The 12,179-nt window shown below is 38.5% G+C and overlaps 1 protein-coding gene across 14 annotated transcripts; it reads left to right on the plus strand.

Moving 5' to 3' along the window:
* The first annotated feature begins 4,666 nt into the window (after window positions 1–4,666).
* On the plus strand, window positions 4,667–10,921 carry LOC140864167 (phragmoplastin DRP1E-like). Of its 14 annotated transcripts, none has more exons than XM_073268133.1 (14): window positions 4,667–4,804; window positions 4,887–6,499; window positions 6,617–6,714; window positions 7,281–7,340; window positions 7,428–7,523; window positions 7,780–7,843; window positions 7,986–8,048; window positions 8,230–8,424; window positions 8,643–8,678; window positions 8,773–8,843; window positions 9,712–9,808; window positions 9,917–9,962; window positions 10,276–10,333; window positions 10,552–10,921. In XM_073268133.1, exons 6-13 carry the CDS (start codon window positions 7,841–7,843, stop codon window positions 10,296–10,298), a joined length of 534 nt encoding a protein of 177 aa, XP_073124234.1. In that variant the 5' UTR covers window positions 4,667–4,804; window positions 4,887–6,499; window positions 6,617–6,714; window positions 7,281–7,340; window positions 7,428–7,523; window positions 7,780–7,840; the 3' UTR covers window positions 10,299–10,333; window positions 10,552–10,921. The 14 variants fall into 14 exon arrangements, with proteins under 14 accessions (XP_073124234.1, XP_073124231.1, XP_073124223.1 ...); XM_073268130.1 differs by lacking the exon at window positions 9,917–9,962 and adding an exon at window positions 10,429–10,521 and having other exon boundaries at window positions 10,614–10,921; XM_073268122.1 differs by lacking the exon at window positions 9,917–9,962 and having other exon boundaries at window positions 4,887–5,766; window positions 6,376–6,499; window positions 10,429–10,921.
* Window positions 10,922–12,179: the final 1,258 nt, after the last annotated feature.

Raw genomic sequence — 12,179 nt, forward strand, 5'->3', positions numbered from 1 at the left:
ACTTAAATCTGGCCCATTAACACTGAGACTGGCTCATTAACATACTTAAGCCCAACAATACATTATTAAGCCCAATTAATTAATTAAAACCCATTAAAACACTCCTGGCCCAATAACAACTCATTCTGGCCCAATAACGACTTATTCTGGCCCAATGGGCCCTAAAGCCCAAAGACTGGCCCAATAACTTCCATGGGCCCCCAAGGCCCATAAAAATTAGTGGACTCACTTAATTAATTTAATTAAGCCCAATAATAATTAAATTTAACCCAAATAATTAAATGGAACCCAAATCATTTTATTACCAATTAATTGGCCCAAAAACCAATTAAATCATAAAATACTTTAAAATTAAAATGACTCGAGTCTGGCCCACCTAACCCGGACCCGGACCAACTTAACCCGACCCACTACCCTACTGACCCGACCCGGATCACTCAGACCCGGCCCAGACCACGAACCCAGCCCAAACCGTGACCCCCTCCCTTGCTTCCTCTCGGCCGCGAGCAGCAGCCCTTCTAAGGCTGCTGCCGCCCTGCTCCGGCCGCCCCTGTCCGGAGCCCCGCCGCCCAGACGTAGCCCATATCTGGGCGGTCCAAACCTGACCCTAGCCTTGACCCCATGCAGCCCATGCACCGAGCCCAGCACCCACTTCCATCAAACCCTAATCTGCGCCCCCCTAGACCCGATCTCCTCTTGTAGCTTTTTTGGGCTCGATTGGCTCGAACCACTCGAGCCACTTGAGTCTAGAACACCCTCACACATCCTAGGTAGCCCTGACCAGCAGCTAGGCATGCCATGGAGGAAGAAAATGTGAGCATGAATGAAGAACCCACACGATCGAGCACCAAGAACAAAACCAATTAGATTTCGAAAAAACTCAAGAACAATTCGACGCATACACGACACACACATAATATTAACTGATATGGTGCGAAAAAGAGGAATAAAAACATGCCTTGCACCGTCGGTTGAAGAGAAACAAATGTAGATGACGATTCCGGGACGACGAGACGACGATTTAACTTGAAAACCTCAAGAACCGGGGCTATGGAGTCTTCTTGGAGGCTGCTGATCGATCGAAGAAGAAATGAAGGAGAGGGGGTGGCGGCTGTGTGAGAGTGATCGGGTGAGAGGTTTGGGTAGAATAGGTTTTGGTTTTTAATTTAATTAAAAGTAGGTTTTAGGATAATTAAAATATTAATAAGGGTTTTTAAATATAAAATATATAACTTAAAAACTCTAATTAAGAAGTAAAATCTGATAACTAAAATTAAAATCCCGAAATATATAATTAAGGGAATTTTAAAAATAATTAAAAGTCACTATTTTGGCTAGATTTGAATAAAAACGGACTCCTAAAATTATATAAAATTAAATAATAAAATTTTTGTGGTAATAAAATTCAAAATAGTATTTTTGGGCTCTTAAAAGGCTCATGAAATAAATTGGATAGAAAGTTGTCATCTCGTCCGTCCACGGTCCCGTCTACGCGATAAAATAATTCAAATACCAATAATTCATAAAAATCACTAATTATGGGTTAAATAATTTAAATCATGCACAAATAATTCACATAATAATTTAACCCATAATCTAAAATTTTAAATAAATAAATTTCCTAATTATGCATGCGAATTCACGTATTTAAAATACCGGGTGTTACAGTAGATCCTTGTACATCTTGTTGCTCCCCGGATGAATACTCAACTTAGTGCGATGTGCCTGAGATAAGATCTAGTCTCGTATCCTGCGGAATCACAAGTATACCAGACAAACACAGAAAAACCATCTGACTGATAGTGAAATCCAGACGTGCTACCCTCGTTAGCTAGGCGAGCTAAACATTGGGTCTTCGAGTCAGACATCTGAGCATCTCGAATTCGCGAATACAAAGCTGGCTCGGATAATATCGCAAACATCTGGATACTCTGCATACCTTTCTTGTGCTTGAAGGTATACCCTGAAGAACAACAATCACCAATCGCACTAGACATAGAACAAGTCTGAAGTGCAGACAGTCGCACCTTGCGACTCAAGGCATCAGCAGTGATATTAGCAGCTCCCGGATGGTACTTAATCTCGCAATCATAGTCCTTAAGTAAATCCATCCAACGTTTCTGCCTCATGTTCAACTCCGTATGAGTGAACAAATACTTGAGACTCTTGTGGTCAGTGAAGATCTCAAATTTCTCGCCATACAGATAATGACGCCAGATCTTCAGAGCGAACACAATGGCTGCCAACTCCAAATCATGAACTGGATAATTGTCTTCGTGCAACTTCAAATGTCTAAAAGTGTATGCGATCACATGCCCATTCTGAGTTAGGACACAACCCAACCCCTGAAGAGAAGCATCTGTGTAAACTACATACCCTTAAGATCCTGATGGTAATGCCAACACCGGCGCAGAAGTCAACCGCCGTCGAAGCTCGCAAAAATTTTCTTCACACTCAGAAGACCACTCGAAATCAACACCCTTGCGGGTAAGCTGCGTCAATGGTCGAGCTAGTTGAGAGAAGTTCAAAATGAAGCGACGATAATATCCTGCTAGACCCAGAAAACTACGGATCTCAGCAACCGTCGTCGGACGCGACCAATTAAGCACAACTTCAATCTTGATCGGATCAACAGAAATCCCATCCCTGGATATGATTTGACCAAGAAAGACCACTCGATCCATCCAGAACTCGCACTTGCTCAGTTTGGCGTACAACTGCTCAGCCCGAAGAGTCTGCAGTACCAACCGCAAGTGAGAAACATGCTCTTCCACATTACGCGAATACACCAAGATGTCTTCAATGAAGACCACGACAAATTTGTCTAAATACTCCCTGAATACACGGTTCATCAGATCCATAAATATAGTCGGCGCATTAGTCAATCCAAATGGCATCACTAGAAACTCGTAATGCCCATAGCGAGTACGGAATGCAGTCTTGGCTATGTCATAATCTCGGACTCTCATCTGATGATACCCAGATCTCAAGTCAATCTTGGAGTAGACTGAAGTACCCTGCAGCTGATCAAACAAGTCATCAATACGAGGCAAAAGATACTTTTTCTTCACAGTAACTCGATTCAGCTGCCCATAGTCAATGCACAACCGCATAGACCCATCCTTCTTTTTCACAAAGAGAACAAGAGATCCCCAAGGAGATACACTAGGACGAATGTACCTCTTGTCCAAAAGATCCTGTAACTGATTCTTCAACTCTCGCATCTCTGATGGATCCAGAAGATACGGTGCTCGAGAAATAGGCGAAGTACCCGGCATCAACTCTATGCCAAACTCGACTTCCCTAGCAGGAGGAAAACCCAGAATCTCATCTGAAAATACATCTGGAAATTCATCCACAACAGGAATACTCTCTATCCCAACGCTCTCAGCGTACAAATCAACTGCATAGATAAGGTATCCTTCCCCGCCAGACTCTAGAGCTCGACAGGCTCTCAAAGCTGATACCAAAGGCATCGGGGGTCGCGCTCCCTCACCATAGAAAAACCAGCTATCACTCCTATCCGAAAGAAAGCGTACTAATCTTTGATAGAAATCCACTGAAGCTCGATAGGTAGTCAGCATGTCTATCCCCAGAATACAATCGAAGTCGTCCATTGCAAGAACCATGAGATTCGCTATCAGAATGCTCCCTTCGAACTCTAAAGGGCAACCCAGAACTAGATGCTTAGCTAAAGTAGACTGACCCATCGGAGTAGAAACAGAAACTACTACGTCTAGTTCAATGCATGGTAACTTATGCCTCTTAACAAAACGTGCAGAAATGAAGGAATGAGATGCACCAGTGTCAATAAGTACGATAACAAGTATACCATAAAGTAGAAATGTACCTGCGATGACCTTCTCATTCTCCTCCACAGCCTGATCATGCCTCAAGGCAAACACCTGACCAGAAGCACGCGGCCTCAAATGAGAACTCCCAGCAGGCTGTCTCTGCGACCTCTGCTGAACGGTGGCTTGAGAACCCGATCCTGAACCAGAACCAGAACCGCCTCCCCCAGATAATGGGCAATCCCTCCGGATATGACCCACCTCTCCACAATGGAAACAAGCTTCAGAAGCTTTGCGAAATCGGTCGGTTGGATGGTTCTTCCCAAAATGATCACACTTGTTCTTCTTCCCAAAACAGACAACACCAGCGGAACCAGAGGAAGAATAAGTAGATCCAAACTTCTTGAAAGACTGCGCACGGGGACCCAAAGAACTTGCAGGCCTAGACTAAGAGAAAGACATGTTCCGCCGAATGCTATCCTCCGCTTGGTGACAACGCACTACAACAAATATGTGAATTAACCACACTAAAAAGACAACGGTTTTATATCTAAACTGTTGTTGTTTGGTCTTTAACCACGGTTTTTGTGAAAACCGTTGTCGTTGGCCATATTTTAATTAAAAACGACAACGGTCTTTAAAAAATCGTTGTCTTATATATGTCAAAGACAACGGTTTTTAAAAACCGTTGTCTATGAGCGATTTTTTATGGCTTATGACAACGGTTTTAATTAACCGTTGTCTATGTGCGTACTTTTTGGGGTCTAAGACAACACTTTTTGTAATCCGTTGTCGTTGTTATTTTTTATTTATTTTTATTTTTATAAAAAATATACACATTACATAATAATATGATAATAACCTACTGCTACACGCTTGAGCTTATTTTTCTCTCTCCCTGCTCATTCCTTTCTTCTACGCGCATCGTCTCTTCTCTATCCTCCCGAGAGCCATTTTCGATTCGAAGCTAACGCCGCCAATATCTCCGTCGTCGGCTGCCCATTTCGCAAACGGTAAGTAGATCTGGAATCCTTCCGTCGAGGGCTACATTTCCATACAATTTTGCCCAATTTTCGACTCATTTTTTTCTTGCAGCTGCTGCCGCCGACCTCCACAGCCACTGCCGCCGACCGCTGACCGCCGACCGCCAATTGGGAGTTTTTTCCTACACTGTGAGTTATCATCGAATTATGAAGGTGTACTTATAGTTCTTGATAAAAAATTTCAAGGACGCGATTTGGAGAACAAGTTCTTTAGAATCAAGGATCAGAAATGTCACCAAAGAAGCATTGAAAGAAGCACAGCAGTCGGGGAATGTGTGCGTCTGCGGCAGAGCATTTGAATTTGGTTGCCGGAGATGTCTCATGGAGGAGGTCCGCCACCTCCTCCAAGGCGCTGGTTTCAACTCTGCAATTTGCAAGTCTAAGTGGAGAAGAACACCTGATTTCCCCTCAATTTTTAATAACATTACTTCATAGTTTCACTGCATAAAGATTTCATTTGCAGATCTTTTTCTTGATTAATTGTGTTTAATTTGATGATTTGAGCTGCAATTTGGCAGCAAAATGGTAAAATCTTAATTTTTTTTTCATTCAACTTATCCCGATTCGCAAGAATACAAAAGACTTCTCGTGAATGTCTACAGCCACATTCACTTGACAAAATTTTCACGTGTAGCATTGATATTTCTAATGGGCATACTTAAAATAATACAATTTAGGTCCTTTTCGCACCTTTCTTCTACTTTCTTGAACAAAGGAAAACTAAACTAAAACAATCCATCGAGTCAATCAGTATCTTCACAATCAAGCTCCACTAGTCCACTAGAAAACAAAACATTGAACAGTTAAAAAAGTAATGCTCATGTGTTTCTTGATTTAAAATAACTAAAATTTCGATACTTTTTTTTTTGCAGGGGAACACATATTCTTGGACGGGACGGAGGGTTTAAAATTATTATGTTTTTTTATATGATGTTTGTGCCTCTTGATGCTCCCGATACGAATATTGTCCATTTTTCGATTGATTTATGTAACATAACACGAGGAGATGTTTCGAGGAATATTTTCTCAGATGAATTTTCTTTTGGAATGTTTAGTTTGCTATTTTGTCTGTGGAGGAATTCGCTGTCAATAGGGAATGATCTAATTTCTCCACAAGGAGATCAAGAGAATCAGACTTTCCGAGAGATTTATGATTTTTAACATGAATTTTTATTTTATAGAGATATTAGTCTACCCTTAGCCGATATAATTTTGTTGCTGTCATCATTTATTTTTCTTTAAGTGCATTAAAAAATCAATCATCCATATGCTGTTAAAGAGTCATGCATGAAGTTATAATTTTTTTAGGCCTCTCTCTTTCCTTTTTGCCGTGTCCCATAGCTGGGAAACTTTTGGCTACATGCCTTTAAAAGTTGTAATCTTTTAGAAAAATATCGTGTGCTACAAACTCTGTTAGAACATAATCACATATGGCTCAACTCGGAAATTTTATTTGCTATTTTACTTCTATTGTGTCGATACTTAATGTGCCGAAAATGATGTGTGGCTGGCTGATTGAGTTTTTTTTTGAATTTTGAAAGGAGTTGTTGGACGTTCTCCACCATTGTTGGTGTGGAAGGTATTATCTAGATAGTGACCGGACAGTTGATCTCACTTTCGGAGCAAGAGTTGCAAATCAACCAATTAGTGTTGCTATTGAGGCTGGTGAGAGGGACAGGGAAAAACTCCTTTGGGATGATTTCTTTGATCAAAATTCAATAATTTTCATGCATTTTCTATTTGAATAGCATGCTAACTTCATCCATGTTACATGTTGGCCAGTTTCTGTAGGACAAATTTGAATTTTTTCTCATGTTCTGATGACACAACTGTTAAAATCTGGGATTTTGCTAAGTTTCAAGAGGAGCGATCATTATCTGGTAATTTCCTCAAAGTGTTGATCAAGGAATGATTTTATTTTGACTATGTTTACTCTTGGACGTTGCAGTAGTTCTTTATTTCCCCATATTGGCTGCATGAAGAAATGGTTAAATCACTAAATGATAGGGTTTGACCCAAGATTAGAGAATACCTTCGTAAATTTTTTGTTACTGCCTATGCAAATCACCAGTTCTCAGCCACATGGTTCTGATTTTTTAAACCGACTATTTTGGATAAGCCTCTGATTTTAAAATATCCAGGATTTTATGTTTTGACATCTCGTAACTACATCAGACAAGTCCTCAATCGCTTCAATTTTTCTTTCCATTACACGATGCCACTGGAAATTATTTAAATGTTTATTTTTAAGCTCATACATGTAAAAGATCAGTTAATGGGAATCATATTTCCCTGCAAAAGTTTCTGGTTCAAAATGGCAATTTACGCAAGGTGGTCATGGTTGGGATATAAGTGCGATTACTGACATACTAAAAATGTATCAGTTCTACAACCTAATGCTCACATAAAGTTACCTATAATTTATCGTGTCATTTGAACTCAACAGGTCATGGTTGGGATGTAAAGTGTGTTGACTGGCATCCTAGCAAGTCATTATTGGTCTCAAGTGCGTGCTCTATTAGTTCATGCATTTTGAAACTCTTCAGTTTATGAGAAACTTATAATTAAACTAATGAAGTGGTGTACTTCATAGGTGGGTTGCAGTACACGGAACCTATTTCAAGCTTGGTCAACTCGTAATATACAAAATGGAAAGGATAAGGCCTCCAAAAGGCTGACATTGCAATAGGTTCATGAAAAATTCTAATTTGTGTTTTCAGACGCTAATTAATCATGGACACAAACACATGCTAAGATTCTCAAATATTTCTTGCTAATATAAATGATAGGGTGTAGATTAAGTTGAAGTATGACAATTGTAACCATGATGGTACCAGCCCCAAAAAAAGATGAAAATTTGTACTTGTTCAATTGAAGTTTAATAAATTTTTCTTATTATAAATGGCTCATCTAACTAAGGGTGATTTTATGGCTCGATGAAGTAGATCCTGTGATGGCAAAGACATTGATGAGTTCATGGAGATCCATTTTTTTCACCCTATGTGAATGGTGAGTTATGATTCATATGACAACAATGGATGCATGACATGCAGAAGTCTTGTTAAGGATAGGTTTTTTTTTTAGTATCTTTGGTTTCTTGTTAAAGAGTCCTTTGAAGTTAGCACCCTTACTGTTTTTGCATGATGTGCAGCTAACTCTTTCTGCTTCAACCTTGCGTGATCAGGATGCGCTGTCAAAGGTGCCGACACGAGAAGTATACAAGTTGAAGTTTCTACCAATTCATAGTTAGATATATTAGTAGTCTTAGAATGCACTTGGCATTGAAATTTACTGAATATCAATCTTATTGAACCATAATACATTTGCTTTCTAATTTTTCATGCTCTGCAATGTTTCCTTTATTTAACTTTAAAATTTAATTTGGACTTTGTTAGGTACTCGAGGGTAGAGCGTACGGGCTCCAACATCCATGGTTTGGAATAGTGAACCGTTCACAAGCTGATATCAATAAGAATGTTGACATGAATTATTCTCGCCAAAAAGAAAGGGAATATTTTGAATCAAGCCCAGAATATGGGCATCTTGCTCACAAAATGAGATCAGAATATCTGGCAAAGGTTTTGTCTCAGGTAGGTTAACCCCAGGCTGAACTCTATTTTTTTAGCTTGATTATTCTATGAAAATGCAACCATTTCGCTATTGGCTGGGCTATCAAATACTCTTTGACAATATATATATATATATATATATTCATTTTGGCTGCATTAGCATTTGGATACTGTTATAAGGCAGCGCATTCCCTGCATTATTGCCTTGATAAATAAAACTATTGATGTACTCAATGCAGAGTTGGACTGTATTGGCAGGCCCATTGCAACTGATGGTGGGGTAATGTTTTTCTTAATAAATTGCTGAAAGTGATCATGATAAGGTTCTAGAACTGTTTTCAGTTTTAAGAGTTTTATGTCTATCTATAGGCACAATTGTACAAAATTTTGGAAATTTGCCGTGCATTTGATGGCATATTTAAGGAACATTTGGATGGCGGGTAATGCTCAAACAGTACAGTTGTTTTCTCTTATTTTTCATTTGATCATATGCATCAAACTGTTAAGATAAAAATATTATTTTCTTCTGCTCAGCTCCAATGCTCTTGGGACATGAAGATGTTAATATGTCCATTAAACTGTGCCGGGTGATTCCCAAATTTGACCTTTTTTGAGACGCACAACTGGCTTCTCTCATATTTCCTTTTTCTTATTATTTCAAGGTCAATTTTGAACTAATCCATATTTTAATTTTTATATAATTTTGTTTTCATGGAAGAATGCTTCTTTGGTCTTGGAAATAATGCACTTGGACCTCCTGTACTATGGTATTTCTTCTACAGTGGTGCTTTCTCCCAAAATGTTATAATCTTGCCAAGGATGCTTTCTCATTGTTTGCTCATGTGATTAAACTCAACATATTTTTATAAATTGATTCATCTTTTGGAGCTAACAGTCCAATATAAGAAATAGATTACTCTGGGTAGCTCGGGAATTTTCGTTGTGTTTCTGATTGATGTCACGACTGACTTGTTGCACTGTGTTTGGATAACAATATACTCCCACTTTTCCTTACTTTTTATAAGTTTTATTTCAATGTCCTTAAAAACAATATATTATTCAGATGCTTTTGACTTTATTCTACCCTTTCACCTATGATCTGATCTTGAACAGTAGCTAATTCAAACTTTTTGCATGTGCATCATCTTTCCCTAACTTATCAGAACCAATTGTTTTCTTTTACCACACCTGTGTTTTTCAATGCACCTTTTTGTTTTATGAGTCACGGTATATCATGGTATTTTCTTTTGTAATACAATGATTGTCGTCTATATTTCGTAATATTTGATTTTTCTTCTTGTTACGCAGCTACATGCCAACTCCTGTGTTAGTCATTATCGACGTCCAGCCGAAAGAGCTTGGGATACCCACTAAAGCCTATTATGCGGTTGAGGAGGTTAAAGAGGTATGTTTATGATATATTTGACATGTTTCTATGTTTTTCCACTTTCAAAAGGGAGCAACAATATTGGAAAAAAACAGTTTTCTTAAGATTTTTATTCATCACATGCAGAACGTTACACAAAAAATCCAGAAGGTGTTTGTGCATGTTCCTTCAGGTCACTGAAAAACTTTCTGCTTTGAAGGATTTGGATGCACGATTAAAAGTGATCCGTGACTATTGTCATTACCGTTAATTTACTGAGTGTTTCCTTTTGGTGTTATTGTTGATGAATGTTTAGTTCGTTATGGTATTTGTTTATTAGTTCTTGTTACCTTATTTCATAATGATTGAATAAGTGGTGTGTTGGTGTTGTTTTGTCCCATGATATAATTTTCAAGTTGTTTGACTCGGAGAATGTTGTTTCTTGCTTCTCTTCCAAGTAGAAATGATTTTGCATCACATTGTGACATGTTACTAAACTTCTGCAGGATGTTTTCAACCTACTTCCTAATCTAAATGTGTCCGAATTAATTAAAGCTTTTGCAGGTAAAGGCAGTTAGATTTTTTTTTAAATCTTATTCAACTAGTAATTAATTAAGCTTTATCTTTAATGAAATAATTGATATGTTTCTTATTTTCAGTGAAAACAAATGATATGATGTTGGTCATATATCTTTCGTCCCTCATCAGAAGTGTGATTGCTCTTCATAATTTGATCAACACTAACGGGAGAGGTTCTGCTTTATTTTTTAATCCCTTTTTAGAACAAAGACTTTTAAGATCCACTAAACTACATTGATCCTGGCATTGGGGTATTCTTCCACAGACTTCTAGTCTGGGCTTCTGATTAGGTGTGAAAAACAAGGTGGCACTAATATAGAAACGGGCAAAAGAAAAGAGAGACATGGTTGAAGAGAGATTGAAGATTGTGAAACGAGAGTTCAAAGTTTATCAAGATTAGTTCATAACTCAATCTATTGGAAAGTTCCGAGTTAATTTATATAGATTAGTTCATAACTCGATCTATATGTTTTCTAGTGTAGATTGATTTAGAATTTAGAATAAGAATATTGATTTGTAATATTGAAAAATCGTATATTAAATTTTATTTTAGAAATTTTAAATTTTGTTTCATTTGTAATGTTGAGGAAAACAAATAATAACTGTTGTGAAAATCAAATTAAGACAACGGTTTAAAATTGTTGTAAAAAACAACATACGACAACAGTTTTAAAACGTGGTTGAATAATAAGCAAACACCTACATAAGACATCGGTTTTAAAATGTGGTTGAATAATGTCTACGACAACGGATATAAACTGTTTCAAATCTGTTGTGGTATGTCAACATAAACAACGGTTTATAACTGTCATTAAAGGCAACTTAAGACAACGGTTATAAACCGTGGTCAAATACTGTGTACGACAACATATATTTACTGTTGCATATCTGTTGTCGTATGTTAGAATCCACAACGGATATAAACCGTTGTTGTATGTTATACTTTCGACAACACCTTAAAGTACAACGGTTTTTTGACCCCTACGACAACGGATATTGTCGTATCCCGTTTTTCTTGTAGTGACGGCTCACCAAACCCTCGTAGGACATGTCATCGCCAACCGCCACACAGTCATGAATCTCAGGGTTAAGGCCCTGAAGGAACAAATTATACTTCATCTCAGAGCTGTCAGCAATCTCAGGGCAATAGGATAACAGATCGAAGAACTTCTGCTGATATTCCTCAATAGACATAGGTCTCTAACGCAAGATCAGTAACTCACCCGCCTTCGTCTGACGGAGTGTAGGAGGAAAATACAGCTTTTGAAAAGCTGTGCGGAACTCGACCCAGGTGGCCACTCCTCTCGCCGTAACAAAGGGTGCAGAAGTAAAGCTCCACCACCTACAGGCTCGCCCATCTAGAAGATAACCCAGTGTCTCCATCTTCTTCTCCTCAGTACAGTGGAAAGTCTGAAAAGTCGTCTCCATGCGGTCTAACCAGTTCTCCGCATCCTCTGGAGACTCACCTCCAACTAAGGGCTTAGGATCCATAGATAAGAATCGGCGCACACTATGATGGCGTTCCCGACGACGCTCCCGGTTGGCATCGCCCCAACGTCCACCAATAATGTCGTGACTACTCTGATCATCGCGATCCGTCATCTACAAAAGTACCTCACGGTTATCTTATGCAGAATCTAAATCCAAAGAATACTATGCATGCTCTGATACCATAAATGTAGTGACCCTTACCGAGATCACCTATTAAACAGAACTTAGGCATGCAATTAACTTAATCAAAACAGATATCATAATTAAACTGTGGAAACCATAAACATTATACAATCCCAAGGAAATGAATCTGTAAATACCCAAATATTATATAACCAGA

This window comes from Henckelia pumila, chromosome 4, assembly GCF_033568475.1.
Source record: "Henckelia pumila isolate YLH828 chromosome 4, ASM3356847v2, whole genome shotgun sequence".
NCBI lineage: Eukaryota > Viridiplantae > Streptophyta > Magnoliopsida > Lamiales > Gesneriaceae > Henckelia > Henckelia pumila.